Source organism: Coenobita brevimanus, chromosome 45 (genome assembly GCF_032717465.1).
Source record: "Coenobita brevimanus isolate Jiangsu-jjx chromosome 45, ASM3271746v2, whole genome shotgun sequence".
Classification (NCBI taxonomy): Eukaryota; Metazoa; Arthropoda; class Malacostraca; order Decapoda; family Coenobitidae; genus Coenobita; species Coenobita brevimanus.
The window spans coordinates 21513141-21532851 of NC_136998.1; the positions used below are offsets into that span (position 1 = coordinate 21513141).

At 42.0% G+C, this 19711-nt stretch overlaps 1 protein-coding gene across 1 annotated transcript; it reads right to left on the reverse strand.

Annotated features, from left to right (window-relative positions):
* Positions 1-3558: 3558 nt before the first annotated feature.
* On the reverse strand, positions 3559-18276 carry LOC145398456 (uncharacterized). Its single transcript, XM_080271337.1, has 2 exons — positions 18083-18276; positions 3559-4375 (listed from the first exon to the last, which is right to left on the reverse strand). The coding sequence occupies exons 1-2, from the start codon at positions 18274-18276 to the stop codon at positions 3559-3561; spliced, it is 1011 nt and encodes a 336-aa protein (XP_080127463.1).
* Between the last annotated feature and the right edge of the window lie 1435 nt (positions 18277-19711).

The window sequence follows — 19711 nt, forward strand, 5'->3', positions numbered from 1 at the left end:
GAAACTGTAGCCCTATTAAACAGAGCAGAATAAGTCGGTGCCTCTTTAATATACAACAAACACTGGAATTTAATCTCAGCTAGATATGAACAGTCTCGAAATCACTAATAGATAGTTTCTGATCAACAGCGGACGAAGCGAGAGACACAGCTTCAATTATTTGCCATATTACATAAATCATAATCAGGTGCGTATATTCTTAAAAGTTTGTACGATTTATTTACAAATGACCATATGGATGCACGAAAACTTCCATAAACCTCTATCACTCACATCACCAATAATAATTATAAACAACGATATGGCATCGTACTTCATCATCTGACTCAGAGACTAGACACTCGTTGGGTACACACACACACACACACACACACACACACACAAATTGCAATGTGCCACAATCCTCTTTCTCACTACTAGCGGGTAAAGCTGAACAGTAGTCATCTGTATGTGGCCTTGCTGAGAAGATGCTACGAGAAGTATGTCATAATGTCATCCCAGAGCCAGCTTTGTTGCCTCGAAACAGCGGGCACTTCATCCAAAGAACAACTAACATATCAAACGAGGCAAGAGAGTATGTCAGTGTAGGAGGTTTCCGGACACTGGGACAGTGGTTGTTGATTAACGTTAGGATCTTTGACCCAGTGGTAATGTGTCACCACAGACTTTTTCTGGAGGCAGCATATCAAAGGGAAAAATTATCAAGGAAGAATACAAAAAGTAGACCGTGTAGAGTTCGCTCCACAGGATTTCTTTAGGTTACTTGGGTTGGCTCTACGTGAAAAACTCTAGTCCAGACTGGCTGTGACATTATCAGAGCAGCATCAATCCCGGATCTCTGTTGTAGCTTGAATGAAGTGCCAACTCTCTGTCTAATCAAGTCTACACTCCTCTGCCTCAGCAACACCGGACCATTAGCCCCTACACCGCGGGCTTGTTTACCAATGACTTGCGTGTGCCGCGGGGTTATTTGGGCTCCGACAGACTCTCAAAAAATATTTGCCAAAAATCAGTTATTAGTCCTAGAATAATAAAATTACATATGCTTATGGCACATACCTTCAGCTTTCTCCTGGAATGATTGTTGAGCCTTCGTCGGTTACCGTAGGACTTGTGGAGACCTCTGAAGTAGGGTAACGAAGTCTCCACTTTACACTTCCCGACAACCCGTAATATGATTACCACAGCCAGATACAAACACTATAAACACTATTCTACAATTTTCAAGTAGTTTGGGATCCATACTAAAAAAAAAAACACTGTGAAAGCAATGGAAATTACGAGCGCGTCTGATCGTCGCACTGGCACTAGTTCGCTCATGGTAGTCTGTCATTTATTATTCATAAAACCCCTCACACTTTATATTTCTATTACTATATAACGCTTATATATATCTACATTCTTTATCCATAAGTTTCCTTCAGTAGTATTAGTTTATTGTCACTGTAGGGATTCAATTTCTTTCAGTAAAATACGTAGCATTCACTTTCTCGTCCTGTATACTGGCACTGAGAGTGAATGTCACTTTCATCTTCACTCTCATAACTCATAGCATTCAGACATGCTAGAGTGAAACTTTCACTTTCATTACTCCTAGGGTATATACTCGTATTCTTATAATACTACTCATTTACATTTCTATTTACGTTCTCTATTTTATTTACGTTATTTACATTTCTATTTTATTTACACTGTGTTGTGCACTGTCACTTGAAATAACTTATAAAACTATTTTCCATTGTTCACGTATATTTACATTCATTACTTTCACTTGCTGTTTACACATTATTTACACATTATTTACAATTCCACTTGCACTGTTTTACTCAATAGAAAGATCGTAGTCACTCTTTTATCAATTGTCAGCCCTTTACCTCTTTCCACACGAGGTTTAGTAGGGAGTAAAGGTCACAGGGCCCTTGCATGGGGGTGAAAAAAGGCCCTGAAGTCAGCAAGAGGATGAGCCGTACCTCCTCTTCGGAATCTGAGAGAGAACTGCTAGGAGGGCCGGCCCGGGTTGAGAGGCCTACTTGAGGGTTATTCAGCACTACCAACGTAGCTCTTGAAACAGCTAAGCCTAGCACTGATATGATTGGCAGGAAATCTAGACAATACATTATAAATTTGGTAGTTCCAGGTGAATGTAAATATCATTTAGGCTTCTCCCTTCCCTTCTTACATGTATATTTATTACGAAAATAGATTAGAGGCCTACTTAGGAGATATATAATCAGAGCTACCAATGTTAAATCTTGAAACAGCTTTGTGTAGCACTGATATGATTGGCAGGAAATGTAGACAATACATTATAAATTAGGTAGTTCCAGGTGAATGTAAATATCACTTAGGGTTCTCCCTTCTCTCCTTACATGTATATTTATTACGAAAATAGATTATACGGCATATTTCCAGGGGAAAAAAACAGCGAAAATTAGCGAACGAGTGCACGTGAGGTGTTGTCAGGTGATAATTAGCCAATTCCAGGTGTATGGCACTCTCACTTACCTGATTTCTTTCTTGTATATATTATTTGGTATAAGAATACGACATAGGGCTTATATCAATGGATGAAATCAGTGAAAAATTCCAGGGAAGATTTACTTAGCGTAGCATGGCCGGGCAGGCGAGAGGATAGGGTAATGGAGTGGGGGTAGGGAGGGGAGTCAAGAACGGGGAGAAATGGCTAAATTGTCAACAATGGATGGGAGTACAGATGAGATTAGGAGTGCTGACTAGTGTTGGACATTGTCAGTACTGATAGATGATACAAGCCCCCACTTGAAAGCCCGGGTGAATTCAAAATAACACAGAATCACAAAAGCGACGCCCCGCGGTATGATCCCTTGCTCCCAAGCGTCACGAAAGTGACGCCCCGCGGTTAAGGGGTTAGTCCTACGCCCCATCTCTCTAACGGGTATGGGCTAGGAAACCACCATGTTGATAAGCCACATTGGGCAGTGGCTTGAATAAACGGTGGTCTACAGAATCATGTACATAAAATTACTGCAAATAAAATGTAAGGAGATAATGAAAGCACACTAGGACCTAACAACACTGATTTGTAGACAGGTGAATGTAATAGTGACTTTTGGTGGTAATTTCGGTTTTTCATTTTCCTTGTTAAAATATAGCAGCAGCACCACACCATCAATGACAGTGGTAGCAGCATCAGCAGCAATGACAAGAAGAAGAAGAAGAAGAAGAGGAAGAAGATGATGATGATGATGATGACGGAAACGATGTCACCAAAGATGACATCGAAGTCGAATCCATGGAAGTCGAAGACGGCGAAATCAAAGCAGCCAAACAAGAAGATTAAAAAAATAAAGATGAAGACGAAAAAAAACGAAGACGAAGATGATGATGAAGAAGACAAAGGAAATGGAGAATGAAGTCAAGAAAAAAGAAGTGAAGAAAGAAGATGAAGTTAAGAAAGAAAAAGAAGAAGAAGGAGGAGGAGAGGACAGGAGAGAGAGAGAGAGAGAGAGAGAGAGAGACAGACAGACAGACAGACAGACAGAGATTCTGAAAATCAGATTGACAATGCTCTTTGAGGTTTTATTGGCTTCTCAGTTTCTCATAGATATCATCAATCTCTTTTAAATAATTTATGAATTTCTCAACTCTCTCGCAAATCTGCCTTTCTGCTTGTGTCTGGTAACTCTTCTTCAATACTTTAGCATTATCGATAATGTTGGCAATGTCAAGACCCATTGCAAAAACAATCATTACACTGCCAACTACTCTAAATGCCAAGGAGGCAAGTTTAGGGGATGATTTAGCCACGGCTGCGCCAGTTTCGGTAGCAGTTTCTACGGCCTCAGAAACTGCTGTTTTAGCAAGTTGTGGTAGGAATTTCTCCAACTGTGTAAGTTTCCTTATTTGATTTGCATCACACTGAAATACCTCTTCCTTTTGGAATGAATCTGAGGAAGCTTCAAGCCGAGAAACATTTTCTCCTGCATCTAGGAGTATGAAGAGTTCCTTTAAATCTTCTTGTGCTTTGTTTATATCTGCAAGAGATTGATTAATCTCTTCTGTTATCATCTTAGCTTTGTCAATGCGATTGTTGAACATGACTCTCTTGGTTATACCCGCCCCAATATGCGTGGCGGCACCAGCTACACCCACTCCAGTGCTTACACCAGTCACAATGAGAGAGGCACCAAACGTAAACGGAGTCAGTATTATGCCAACCAGTCCTAAAGCTCCTGACGCCAGACCAACTGAACTTCCTGTGGTCTGGGCAACTGCTACATCCCAACTGGTTTTTCTCATTTCCTGTGCTATTTTCATCAACTCCCCTATGTTCTGTAGGAGCTTGGGCCGATGAATCTTATAAACATTAATCCATGCATTTATGATGTCATCCCATCTGTAAAGAAAATAGAAAAGATAAATGAGGTGTATCTGATGGTAGAGAATAAACTAGTAACAAATTAACTGTGAACAGCAGTTACAACTATGGTGTATTACATCACACTCATTATCCAGTGTGTACTTTTTTTTTTTCTTTATGTGTTCGACTCTGGGCATAGGTTTCACAGCCTGCTCTCAAGGCCCAGTAGTCCTCCTACATACCATACACCTCTCTACATGTCACCACTTCGGTGCTAACACCCACCGTCCATATTGAATACATGCTAGGGCTGTCTCATACAGGACTGGCGTATTGGTATTAGCGGGGGTACTTTTATGACATGTCGGCGGGTCATCTGGTAGATTAGGAAAGTCTGCTTTTATGAAATTCAAATCCTTAAACCGTTCCCTGCTCCAGCCAGGATTCGAACCTGGGTCCATCAGGACAGCAGGCCGCCTCTCTACCGATTCAGCCACCGCCTCCCCCCCCCACACACACTGGAATGTAGTAGTTAAGGAGTTGAAAGTGAGGATAGGAATCATAGAGTGTGACATAGTGTTAGAAGGTAGTATATAGATGTTAGCTGATCTGTTTGGTGATGAAAATGTTTGCTGATGAAAAAAAAAAAAAATCTGCAAATTGCAATTAGCAATTCTGACTAGAGTGAACACATGTATTATACTAAAAGAACTGCATATATTATGAAGAAAAACAATGGTTTTCGAAATAGAGTTTTCATGAAAAAAATAGGCAGTGTAGGATAACTGAAGGATCAAGCAAGGACGTCCTCGGGGTGGAATGCTGAATCGTGCCTGAAGGCCAAAGGAAAAGCACTAATATAATCAAAGATCTGCGGTTTTTCCTTTGTCCTTCGGCCACGATTCAGCGTTCCAATCCGTGGAGGCCTTCACGGACAGTAGTAACTAACATTTTGATCAATTATAGATTTTTCAACGAAAAACTATGCTAGATAGTAATGAAGTGGTCAATATCAAAAATTTCCGCAAAAAATGATGGCAGCCAATAAAAACTTGACAATGTTAGAAATTCCAACAAAAAAGGATGGTACCAAGTAACATTAAAGTTATTTACAGAAATTTCCACATAAAATGATAGTAGTGTGAAGTATCAAATTATTATTATTTTTTTTTTTTTCATAAAAAATTATGGTAGCACGCGGCAACCAAATCATGTTAAGAAATTTCCACAAAAGATTATGGTACTATGTTACAATATTGTATTCAAGATACTTCAAGTGAATCTTGTGACGGGAGTAAGTAAATCAAGGTCGAAGGCCGCGATTAAAAAAAGCTCTAGAGTGCAAATGGATTGCAAGGTGCTTACGAGGTGGGGGTAGATATTTGAGACTTGTATTCCGACAGCGTGGCATAATGGAATGTGAAACAGAAGTAAAATAATTTCAGGATAACAATGTTGTTGGTGAACTTGGCCTAGTATTGAAGAGCAGAATGGTTAATTTGAAGGTGAAGACGACTGCGTATAATTATTCTGTTTCAGAAACTTGCGTACGTAAGTGAAGATTTGGTAGTGAACGTTATGCAAGATGTCGTAGCATGTTTACTCATGGCTGCTGACTGCGGTTCCAAGACACTAGCATGTGACAGAGAAATACTGTGAATCAAGATAGATTTCAGTTATTATTTGGATTCCAGTGTCGAATGTAAACAGATAATTCAATCCACACAATTTATCGAAAGTGCCTCTGAGTTAGTACCACTGATCTAGCTGACTTGAATGAAATGTAAATTGACTACATTAAGCGTAAGCTATCGATGTGGAACTACAGCAAGGTTGGGTGAATGGACCTAAAGTTGCCTAAATAGAACTGAAGCTGAATAACCATTGTCTGATTACGTCTAAAGTTGTTTGATTGCACCTAAAAGGACTTTGTTAAAATGAGTCATAAACAGCCCGACTGGATCACAACGGACGAATGGTTATAACTAAATCTTAACATTCCTCATTGGAACTTGAATAGCCTTGTCGTGAACTGACCTAACTGATCTTGAACAGAGGTCAAGAACCTTAACTTGCCGTACTAGGCCTAACTGGACCTGACCTGGCTGGACCAAAATGCGCGTGAAGATCCTGACTGGACGTGAACTGGCATCGATGAAACCGGCTTGATCTTAATGAACTTAACTCGACCTGACTGTAAATAAACTCGTAAGAAACAACTTGACTGAACCAAGATGGACGTGAAGTGCAAGGTTGGACCTAGAGTGATCTGCATGGTCCAGACTGGCCTAACTGGCCTCTGGGTCTGAATGGCCGCTGACTGACATGATTACCATTCAGATATTTTGATGGATATACGTACAACCTCCCTATCTCGTCCAGTAACACTTTAAGGTACAGTTACAAGTAGGCGTGTGGGTGCACTGGCGAGAATCTGTGCCATTTTCTTAAACAAGTAATGCATAATGAGCAAGAGAGACGTCAGACTAACATCGCAGTATATGGGTGCTTATCCTAAAAAGTCACACAGCAAACCTTCCTCTAACACTGATGCAAATCTTGTAATGGTAATGGTGTCAATGTGGTAGTGTTTGTGTGGTGATGATGGCAACTTTTTAAATGATCCAAATTAATACCGCCATTCATAGTTAAAAAAAAAAAAAAAAAAAAAAAAAGAACATCACAAGACCTACCTCTTCTCTTCTACATTTTCCTCTTCACTTTCTTCTGAATCATAATCACAGTCGCTGAAAAAAAGAAAAAAAGTATTAGAACTTATTCAAACATTTATTACTGGAAGACAGTACCAGGTATTCAGAGGGACACCTATCGATCTATCTATCTATTGCCAGACGCCTCAATCCCGTTTGGGGTGGCCACAAACAAATCGCCTCCAAGTCGCCCTGTCCCCGCCATTTCACTCCTCTGCTCCCAACTCACACCCTCCTCTCTCATATACCTCTCCACCCCATCCCTCCATCTCATCCTCGGCCTCCCCCTCCCTCTTCCCCCCTTCACCTCACTCACATACACTCTCTTCGTCAGTCTTTCACCCTCCATCCTCTCCACATGGCCAAACCACCTCAGTGTGTTCCTCATAACGCTTCCTATCACATCCACATCCACACCACAACGTTCCTTTATATCCTCATTCGTCAGCCTGTCTCTCCATGTGACTCCACAGGCTCCTCTTAAATAACTCATTTCCACTGCTTTCACTCTTGACTTGTGTCCTTCCAACAACGTCCAAGCTTCACTTCCATACGTTAGAGTTGGTATCACAATACTGTCATGTAGTAACTTTTTCACTTCCATGCTCACTTCCCTGTTTCTTATCACTGCTTTCAAAGAACCAGCAACCTTTCTTCCCTGCTGTACCCTTTCAAGCACTTCACCCGCCAAACCTCCATCCTTACTCATCACAATACCCAAGTACTTAAACGTGCTCACATTTTCCAATTCCTCACCATCCAACCTCGCTGTACATTCACTGACTTCACCTCTCTCAAAGACCATCACTTTACTCTTCCCTACATTCACCTTTAGATTCCGTTTCTTACACACTTTCCCAAACCCATCCACCAAGCCTTGCACCTCCCCTTCGTCTTCACTCAACAACACAGGATCATCTGCAAACAACAGTACAGGGAGTTTCCAAACACTATCCTCTCTCATCAGGGCCACTCCAACATCCACTACGTTACCTTGTACCTCTTTCTTTACCCCATCCACGTACAGATTGAACAACCATGGAGACATGACACATCCCTGTTTCAACCCAACTTTCAAAGAGAAAAATTCACTTAGTTCACCATTCACACGCACTGCAGCCTTCGCACCATCGTGCATACTCTTCACAGCATTCAACAACTTCCCATCTACTCCATATATTCTTAACACTTTCCACAATCCTTGTCTATCCACACTGTCATATGCTTTCTCCAAATCCATGAAAGTCGCATACAACTTCGTTCCCTTCTCTAGAAACTTTTCCACTAAAGATCTAAGAATGAATATCTGAGCTACACAACCTCTTCCCTTCCTAAAGCCTCCCTGTTCTTCTCCAACTAATTTCTCTGTTCTTTCTCTAACTCTGTCAATAAGTATCCTACCATACACTTTTCCTATTATACAAAGAAGACAAATGCCCCTATGATTACCACACACTTCTTTTTCCCCTTTTCCTTTGTACAAGGGAATAATTATACCTGACTTCCAATCCTCCGGGACTCTACCTTCCTCCCAGGCCAATCTGCACATCTTCCACATCCATTCTACTACTATCTCTCCCCCATGCTTCAGCATTTCACCACACACTCCATCAATTCCTGGGGCTTTCCCCGATTTAACTTTCTTCATTGCTTCCACAACTTCTATCCTACTGATTTCTTCCTGTCTTCTCACCTCCCTCCTCCTCCCAGCCATTCCCCAGCCACTTATACTCGCTTTACTTCCATCCTCTATGTTCAACAATTCCTTAAAGTGTTCTCTCCATCTGTTCACTTTTTCTCCCTTCTCCACTAGTAATCTACCATTTTTATCTTTCACTCCCCTGCTGACTTCACTTCCACCCTGTCTTACTCTTTTCACCTCTTTCCAGAACATTTTCTTAGTCCCTCCACTTTACAGTCAAATTCCTTGCAAATTCCTCATCCACTCTCTTCTTACTCTCTCTTACTAATCTTTACACCTCTCTCTTTCTTACCAAATGAATAAATATAAACCAATTTTGAATGGTTTGGAATAGTCACTCCTCCCACAGAAAACATCTTTTATGGAGCAGGGCCCACAGAAAACAGTACCAGGTATTCAGAGGGACACCTGTATAATGCATTTATAAGCTCAGCTGAGCACCTTTTTTGTGTGGCATTTTCCATTGTTTCTCATAAAAAGCGGAGGTTTTAGCCCCTCCTCTCAAAAAAAGACTTTCGAAAATCTGCCGTTATTGGGGAGGCTCATTGGTGAAAAATCGGCCAGGAGGCAGTGGGTTAATGATCTTGGAGAACTTCACTGGGGATGTTTCTAGACACCTAGTTGAAAAAGACGTAGATACCCTAGCTGAGGCTGCTGTTGTAGCAGATAATTACAGTATAATTCACAAGCATGAACGTAAGCCTCAGTCATTTGTTAAGGGTAGGAGAGTGAATCAACCAGTTTTTGTAAACCTTCTTCTGGTAATGGCAAGTTAATGTCAAGTGACACTAGTGGGAACACTGCAATTCCACAGCATGTTAGTTCCACAAAAGTAAGTGAGGACATTGTTGCCAGAGGGTCTAGAAATGGTGTCAGATTTTGCCAGTATTGTCAGAAAATGGGGCACTTGGAGGATTGGTGCTGGAAAAAATGAGGGAAAAGTTTCAATGTGAAACCTATTACTTTGGTAAACTCTTGGGGATCTTTTGACACCAACAAAGAGCAGCCACCCATAGATTTTGTTAGCGGTAGTCAGACACAACCCCAGTAGGTGCATACTGTTGATAAGGCCAGAGTGGAGCTGTCAGTGGTTGATAGACAGACTCCTGTAGAGCCACTGTTAGACACTATTAAGACTGGAGCAGTGCAGCCATCAGGATCAGGTGAGAGTGGTAATAAGACTCCATCAGAGTGTCCTCCCCCAAGCAGTACACAAAGTGACTCCTCCCCAGATCATTTATTTGCTAACTTCATATCTAAGGGGTTAGTTTCACTTGATGGAAAAGGTGGTAAGGAAGTCTCTATATGTAGAGGCACAGGAGCTTCACAGTCAGTAATGTTGAAGGGGATTGTTGATATAGCTGACCCTAGTGTCTTGCTGCAGTGTATAGCTGAGTTTGTATCTGTTCCCCTAGTTGAGGTGAAGCTCCAGTCAGAGTTAGTTACTGGTTCACTGTGTGTGGGTGTTGTTAACCAGCTACCTGTACAAGGGGTCACTTTCCTTTTGGGTAATGACTTGGCGGGAGGACAGGTGAGTGCTGTTCCCTGCATGTCAAAAACTCCCCTGAGTGAGGATACGACTAAAGAGTTGGAAGTTGTATGTCCTAAAGTGTTTCCCGCATGTGCTGTAACTAGAGCTATGACGGCAAAAGCCAGCCACGAGAATTTTGACAGATAATGGCACTGGCAACACCAATGAAGATTTTGGGCTTGGTGATACCTTTTTCACCCAGTTAAATGACCCAGAGGTTGATGATTTTCCCCAGACTGATGTAAGTGCAAAGTTAGCTGATATACAAAGATCTGATCTGGAGATTGCCACCGTAATTAACTCAGCAATTAAGGAAGATGAATGTGAGTCTGAATTGACAGACTGTTATTATTTAAGGCCAAACAACGTCTGAATGTGAAGATGGAGACCTCCTAGTGTTGCTCATGATAACGAGTGGGCGACTGTACATCAGGTGGTGGTTCCAAGACCATTTGGGCAAAAATTTATGTCCATTGCTCATAACTCCTCCTTACCAGGTCACTTAGGCATGAGGAAGACTCTCTCCCGCATCTGGCAGCATTTTTACTGGCCTGGAATCCGTTGAGATGTCTCCCATTTCTGTAGGTCACGTCACACCTGCCAGCTGGTCGGTAACAGCAATAAGCCCATCCCTGCAGCTTCTTTGATTCCTCTACCTGTGTCTTAGGCCCCATTCACAAGAGTCCTTGTGGACATTATTGGCCCTTTGCCTAAAACTTCCTCAGAACACCAGTACATCCTCACAATGTTAGATATGGCCAGCAGATATCCCGAAGCCGTTCTCTTGAGAAATATTTCAGCTAAATTGGTTGTAAAGATGCTGACCTTCTTTACCCGTTTGGTCTCCCTAAGGAAGTTCAGTGTGATCAAGGCAGTAATTTTAATTCAAACTGTTCAAACAAACACTTAAGGAGTTAGGAATCTCCCAGATCACTTCCTCAGCATATCATCCTCAGAGTCAGGGTGCATTAGAGAGGTATCACCAAACTCTGAAGAGTATGCTTAAAAAGATGAGTTTGGATGAAAAGGAATGGGAGAAGTATTTGCCTTTCCTACTTCTTGCAACCAGAGAGGCACCGAGTGAGTCCTTGGGCTACTCCCCATTTCAGTTAATCTTTGGCCATGAAGTAAGACGTCCTCTTAAACTTCTCAAAGAACACTGGGTCAAGGATGATGACCAAATAAACTTGCTGGAGCACGTGCTAAAATTAAAAGAAAGATTGGCCTATAGCACGAAAATTGCCAGGGCACACTTGGAGTCATCTCAGGAGAAGATGAAGAGGTGGTATGACCACTCTAAGAAAGTTAGGAACAGAATGTTTCATCCAGGCGATCAAGTTCTTGTTTTGCTTCTCATTCATGGTCAGCCTCTGCAGGCAAGTTTTGCAGGCCCTTATGTAGTAGAGAAGAGGGTAGGTGAAGTCGATTATGTTATCTTAACCCCAGACCGGAGGAAGGAACGAAGATTGTGCAATGTAACTATGTTGAAGGAGTACCACAGGCAAAACGTGGACCACCCCTAGTGCTCCATACGTGATGTCGGCTGTCGAGTTGGCGGAGGATGAGAGCTGCCCTTTGACTTTGGACCAGATGACCAGTTGGAGAGACTGGGATGCTTGGAGTACATTAACTGATAAACTCTCCCATTTGACTGTACAGCAGTGTGCCGAATTTGTTGCCCTTCTCAGGAAGTTCCCTGATGTCTTTCAAGACACCACAGGATGGATGGAAGTGGCACAGCACGACATGGATGTTGGAGACGCCAGACTTGTAAAGTAGTCCCCCTACCGGGCTAGTCCTCAGAAGCAGACAGTCATTCAAGAGAAAATGAACTACTGTACTATCACGATCCAAAGTTTCTTTACCCCCCTGAGTGGAAGAAGGTCGAAGCCAAGGTTGTAGCAAGACCAGATGATCGGACACTGCCAGTATACAAGACTAATAATGGTTCATGATACCGTGATTCATAAATAGGCTCGTGTGTTTCATCCGGCTGATTCTTATTATCCTAAGCTTCAGGTTACTGAACCCCTCCATCATGAACTGACCTGTGTTCGGTGGCCCGTCATTTCTTCAACATTGGCTTCGACCTTCCTCCACTCAAGGGGGTAAAGAAACTTTGGATCGTGATAGTACATGCTGCAGGAGGGGTTAATTGAGTCTATCAAAGTGAGTGGTGCTCCCCAGTCATAGTGGTTCCAAAATCCGATGGGTCACATCGCTTTTGTATTGATAATCGTAAAGTCAACTCCCTTACCAAGACTGTCACCTACCCACTTCCTAGGGTAGATGACTGTGTGGATCCGATAGACAGTGCAAAGTTTATTACAAAATTAGATTTGATGAAGGGATATTGGCAAGTCCCACTCACAGATAGGGCCCAAGAAATTTCCTGTTTTGTGGTTGGTGGCAATACTTATAAATGTAAGGTCATGCCCTGTGGTATGAAGAATGCTCCTGCCACCTTCCAAAGGCTGATGAATGATCTCACCAATGATGTTGAAGGTTGTAAGACTTACATTGATGATGTTATTTTTAGCAACACCTGGGAACAACACTTCAGCCAACTAGATGCCTTGCTGCAGAGACTGTCCTCCACTAGTTTGGTGCTTAATTTAACTAAATGTGAATTTGTAAGGGCTCGAGTGCAGTACCTAGGTTATGTGGTCGGTTTAGGAAAGTTAGTCCTCCTGATTATAAAGTTCAGGCCATAGCAATTCCCCCATCCCAAAAATTAGAGAGTTGCAACGATTCTTGGGTATGGTAGGGTACTACAGACGTTTTGTTCTGAGTTTCTCTGATCTTGTAGCTCCCCTCACTGATTTGTTAAGAAAAGGTGTCAAGTATGAGTGGAAGCCAGATGTGAGGATGCCTGTTCTAAAATCAAAGCCATCCTATCAAGTCACCCAGTGCTTCAAGCTCCCAATTTTGATAAACCCTTTAAATTAGCTGTTGATGCCAGTGGCCTAGGGGCCGGAGCAGTTTTGCTTCATGATAATGAACACGGTTTTGAGATGCCTGTGTGTTATTTTAGCAAAATCTTCAATAAGGCCCAGAGAAATTATTCAGCTATTCAGAAATTACTCCTTGCACTCAAACTTGCCCTTCAACACTTCTCTGTTTATGTTGGTCCAAGGTCAGGTGATGTGGTAGTGTACACTGATCACCACCCTCTGAAATTATTGTCCCAATTTAAGGACCAAAATCTTAGATTGACCCACTGGGCCCTATTTTTGCAGGAATACTCCCTTGATGTGAGACAGGTAAATGGTGTTACTAATGTTTTACCAGATTACCTGTCCAGAACTTAAAATTGTACAGTATCCATACCCCAGTAGTGAACGGATGAAATAGAAGATGAGATGATAATGTAAGGAGAGAGAGCAAGCCGTTATGAACGATAAATAATATTTCTTATCAATATTGCTGTCTCTGAAGGGTATAACCTTAGACCTCCCTGCCTTCTGGGCAGATAATGCGGGTTGTTTTTCCCAGAAATTACGCAGAATCCATTTTGTCTTTGACCATATGTGGGTGTGACTTATAATGTGAGAGGGACAAAATGAGAGTATTTGCGAATAGACATCTAACAACGTTTGCTCGGTGGCCCACTAATGGTTATGTGCGAGTTAGGTAAGGCTCCCATTTGTACAGTAGCAGATGCCTCCATTATTTGTGAATGGCTGGAGATTACATTTAAGACAGCTTAGTGGCTAGTTAGCTAGAAGAGGCGGAGTAAGGCTACATTCTAAGCCCGGGAACTAGCAGGAGCGACACTACTTTTCAGTCGCTCTTTAGTCACTATCACGTTACACTTTTGGCACTTTTTGTTACACTTTTCCTCATATTTTCACACATTACTTAATACATTACCTTGATTACAAAACACTGTTTGTGCAGTATTCGCATTTTTGGTTCACTTCTCCATTTTCACTAGTGTGTGATTTATATCTGGATTACATCATCAACGAGTTCTCCTAGTTCCTCGAGTTCTGTAAGTACGCAGCCTCCATTGACTGCAATCTGGTTTGGTAAGAAATAACTCGTTTTATATTTGTACTCTGAGGCCTATGTGAATACCCCTTTGTAAAAACGAATCCTGGGTTTTTCTTTGGTGTGTGTATGTTATACAGTAGTGTATAGTAAAGTTATGTTAGTTTTCTTGTGAACTTTACCTTACCCCTTTTGGTGATTAATTAAGGGTTAAGAGTGCACCGTAATATATATACCCCCATAACAATATATATATATATATATAAATATATATATATATATATATATATATATATATATATATATATATATATATATACCCCGCTAATACCAATACACCAGTCCTGTATGAGACAGCCCTAGCATGTATTCAATATGGACGGTGGGTGTTAGCGCCGAAGTGGTGACATGTAGAGGTGTATGGTATGTAGGAGGACTGCTGGGCCTTGATAGCAGGCTGTGAAGCCTATGCCCAGAGTCGGACACACACACACACACACACACACACACACACACACACACACACATATATATATATATATATATATATATATATATATATATATATATATATATATATATATATATATAATGATCTCTTACTAAAGGGACATTATATATATTGTTAACATAGTTTATTATTATGTACATGTTTATGTGGGTAATATGTAACTCTGTGTAACTATGAGTAGCTGTGAGAAGGGTTACGTGACTGATTTCGCTGACTTAGGTCTCGCCACTGCTTGGGTTTTGATTATGTAGCATCTTTGGAAAGCTAGGGGTTGGGGGCGCGCCCGGCTCTCTGGAAGTTCAAACCAGGGCCCGTATGCATAAAAGGTCCTGGGACCTAGGAACTAGTCGCAAGTCGTAGGAACTGATCCCAAGTCGCAGGACTTGTTTATAAACGCTCCCACGTCCTAGGACTGGTCCTAAGGCACGGAGATTTTAGGTGTAGCCAGGGAGGTGACTTACGACTTAGGAATATTCCTGGGACCTGAAAATGGCTGAACAACAACAAGCTCCGAGGCGTCAGCAGAGAACTTTTCGCCCACGTAGGGACGTGTTGAATGAATTAAGTGATGCAGAACTGATAAGCAGATACCGTTTGGATCGTGCAGGAATTATTTTTGTTACTGACTTGGTAAGAGATGTCCTGCAAAGTCCATCTGAGAGGAACCAGGCACTTACCCCGGAGATGAAAGTGATCATTTTGTTGAGATATTTGGCCACAGGTAAAATGCAACTATGCTGCAGTGATGATTTGGGACCCTCACAGCCTACAGTCAGCAGATTTATCTCACAGACATTAAATGCGTTCTACGGACGTGAAATAATGTGTAGATTCTTGAAGTTCCCCACAGACCCCCAAGAACTACAAAGGAAAAAAATCGAATTTATGGAGATTGCTGGCTTCCCCGGGGTGGGTGGAGCAATTGATGGGACACATGTGAGAATAATAGCCCCAAAAGAGTTTGAAGAAGAATATGTGAACAGAAAGCGGTATCATAGCATTAATGTACAAGTTGTTTTTGATGCCAAGTACAGAATTATTAACTGTTTGGCCAAGTGGCCAGGGTCAGTGCATGATGCTAGGATACTCAATGAATGTGGACTTAAAAGAATGTTTGAAAACCGAGAGGTTCCACCGGGGCGCATTCTTCTAGGAGGTTGAATGCTCCCGCGCCGACTGTATGTTTACAATACACGATAGCCTAGCGTCCACAGAAAAAAGAAAATGTAACTGGAAAATAGATACTTACATTCATCAAGAAATCCACCTACATTATTTCTATAATCATTTTGTGACTTAGAGTATTTTACTAAATAATATATCTCTCTATCTTGACCAAAAACTGCATTTTCGAAAAAAAATATTGCTACGGTTAGCATTTTTCCTAAGTCTGGGACTTGGGAAAATTCCTGGGTAGGAATTGCCATGTACGTCCTAGGTAGTGTTTATGAATCGATTCCCAAGACACGGTCCCAGCTGAGAGCAGTTCTTAGGACTTTCCTAGGAACGTTTTTGAATAGGGGCCCAGGGCGTCATTCAGGGCACACCTGTTGCAGCTAGTCAAGAAGAGAAACTAGCGAGGATTTTTAGCTTATCCTTGCCTTTTAACCTTTTTTTCATTAATGTCAGCAGCAGTGAAGGAATATAAGCACATCTCCTCAAATTATTCTCAGTAAAATTGCTGCCGAGAAAAGCCCTGTACTGTGCGGCGTTGCCCCGCCACACCCTATCTCCTGCACTCCACCCGGCTCCCTCTACCACCTAATCCAAGCATTTCCACCTCCAACCTACCAGTCACCTGCGATGCGATAACTATCATCGACTTTACCCCCGTCCGGCTTGTTTTGGAAAAAATAAATAAATAAAACAGAACCATCATCGCTCCTACCACGCGTGGAAAATTGCCCTGTGACTCACTGCCACTGCAACCTGTCCTGCGCATTTCTGGTGTGTTCCTGCCCTGCCACTGTGTCCTGCGCACTCTGGTGTGATCCAGCCTTACTTCTGAGCGAAAAAATCGTAATCCTCACCTACCGGAGCGCCGCATTCTCCAGAGCGAGTTGTATTTATAACGTATCTTGGACTTAAGACGCCCTGCCAAACCCTGCTGACCCAACCTCCACGCCACTGCCACTTCTCTCCACCAGCCAGCCCTCTGCACCGTGGAAACCTGTCTTATGGTTGCTCGCTTCTACCCAGCTGTTAGCCTAACTTATTCTCACTACCTGTCCTGCCATAACACTGAGCGTGGCCTGCCTGTCCTGAACCTGCACTTGTCTGTTACAACACTTCCAGTGCCTACGAGTTTTCGCCGTGTGATGCTCTTCTCTGTGTGTCCTGTATCTTGACGGTGTGGTTAACCTGTCATCAACCATACTTCAAATCCGGCCTGTTGTGTGAGTAATATTAAATTGTCAACGCCACCCTTACAGACCTGACTCGCCCTGCAACAACCTCCTACACTAGTGTGAGTACTATTTATCTCAGGCCTACACTTACTGCCTTCCGCTGTACAGAACCGAAGAGTGCGTGCACCGTCTCTACTGTAAATAGTGATTATATACCATCGTCTGTGAGGCAATAGGAAAATACTAAGAAAAATTATTACAAACACTGGTGAATTCCCTTGTCTCACATTAGAGTCGCTGCCTGGTAAAAGCCCCCAGGCACTACGTAACCATTCCCTACTATGAGGCGCTGCCCGGAATATTTAACTTCCCCGTCAAGACTGTGTCACCCTACTCTCTCAAAGGAACTTCCTCCCAGTGTATATTTTTGTAATTATTATTTGTTGTTACCTTCCCATCTCATTCTAAAAGAACATTCACCTCAGTAACACTTTATACATTATCATCATTCTTTCACTTTCTCTAGAAATTGCTAGTACTTCTCTATGCATCTTGTGATACTTATTCATTCCTGGTTTCATTCAGTGTCTTAGCTCTTTCACTTTATTATATCTTTCATTTTTATTCGTCTGCTCTCCCTCCATCAATATCTATTTCCTGTAATTCACTCCCTTTAAATCAATATTCATAGTGTATATTCATTTTCCTTCAGATTAACACCATTGTGTATAATTAGTTTTCATTCATTATTTATGATTCCTTTATTAATTTACTCGTTTATTAATTCTTCATTCATTCATTCATTCTTCAATCATTTATTCTTTCGTTGATGAAAATATCAATGTGATACCAGTAAAAGGGGGAATCACTATTCAAGGTTTGTTATTCCAAGTATCAGAGACCATGCTTCACTCGCACTAGTAGATACAATTACGACCACTGCTAACAATCCTTCATAAGATCCATCCTCCTCTGATCTGCCTGATCCAGTTACTGAGTTCTCAGATTCTTTTAATGATGAACTGTACTCATCCATGTTTGATCTTGGTGAGCCATCCTGTGGCACTGAGCCGTCATCGAACTCATCATTACCTACCCCACTGTCCCTAGCAGACTTTATGCAGTCCTCAATGATAAACATGGCGGTGGTAAAACAGTGCAAGGTTTGACCCCTCAATATATATAGTAAAGTTGCTCTGAGGATTGTTGGGTCACCTAGCAGTGTCACTGCTATTTCTCAGCCTGAGACTTGTTGTGTTACGGCCTTGAGTTACAAGTCTGCGATGTGCTTGGTGTCAGACAATGGCTTATGCTATTTGTACCTAGCCAACACTGTTAATGCCCCTCATAAGCTGCATACTGGGACAGAGACTGGTGACTTTTTGGTATACCCAGCAGCCGTACGTGTGTGCCAAGATTTCCTATTTTCTGTTGCAGAAGTGTGCTCAGTTGTTCACTCTACTGGCAGTACTACCCAAATTAATCTTGAATCTCATGTGAAATTGGGCGATTATCCAAAGTACGGAAGTCAGTTGCTTGATCTTTTGCGATACTATCGTGAAATTGTAGAATCACTCGGTGAGAAAATGGGCAAAACTAGTCCTGGAAAGTATGCCAAAATATGCCAATACATTGCAGCCTGATGCTCAACCCATGTATGTCCCTGCCTACCGTTTACCTTAAAGTGAACGTCAGCAGGCTGATTGTCTCATTCAAGAAATGTTGGAATCTGATGATATCGAACACTCTGACAGGCCATGGAACAGTCTGTTATTTCTCATTCCAAAGAAAGGTGGTGAACTAAAGCCAGTCACAGACTACCATCGAGTAAATGCCTTAACCATTCCAGACAGATGCCCAATTCATGTACTCACTGATTTGTTCGAATCGTTAGAAATTATGTCTTCTTCCCCTAGATCTCTTGAGTGGCTAATGGCAAGTAGAAATGGAAGAATCTTCTTGTCCAATCACTGCCTTCAGCACCCCGTCCGGTCATTGCCAGTTCCATAGACTCCCACTTGGATTGAGAAATGCACCTTTGGTTCTCATGCCATTAATTCACAGTCTTCTCTGGCATGATAGGTCACTCAGTCTCTGCTTAACTTGATGTCATAATCGCTAGTCACTCTGTTCCGGAACACTTAGAGAAAATGGCAGAGGTATCCACTGGACTCAGACAAGCTGAACTTACAATCAAGCTGTCAAAGTGTCATTTCTTACATAAGAAACTGAAGTTCCGAGGACATGTCGTCGATGCTCACGGAATACATACATCACATGAAAAAGTAAATGCAGTAACCAACTTCCCTACTTCTACCAACACAGATGCAGTACGTAGTTTCCTCAGTCTTAGTCACTATCATCATCGTTTCATCAAGGGGTACACCCAAATTGCTGCGCCGTTGACTAAACTGTTAAAGAAAAACGAGTCTTTTATGTGGTCAGACAAACAAGCTACTGCGTTTACTGCCCAGAAAACTGCTCTTACACAAACTCCGGTCTTGGCATTTCCTGATTTTTCCAAACCTTTCTTGCTATGCACAGATGCTTCCGGGGTGAGCCTCAGTGCTGTTCTC

Coding starts and splice junctions, on each gene's coding strand:
- LOC145398456 (XM_080271337.1), bottom strand. CDS start 18,276: ATGTTTATCATTGAGGACTGCATAAAGTCTGCTAGGGACAGTGGGGTA. Junction 4,376..18,082: donor GATGGATCTTATGAAGGATT/GTTAGCAGTGGT, acceptor TTTTCTTTACAG/ATGGGATGACATCATAAATG.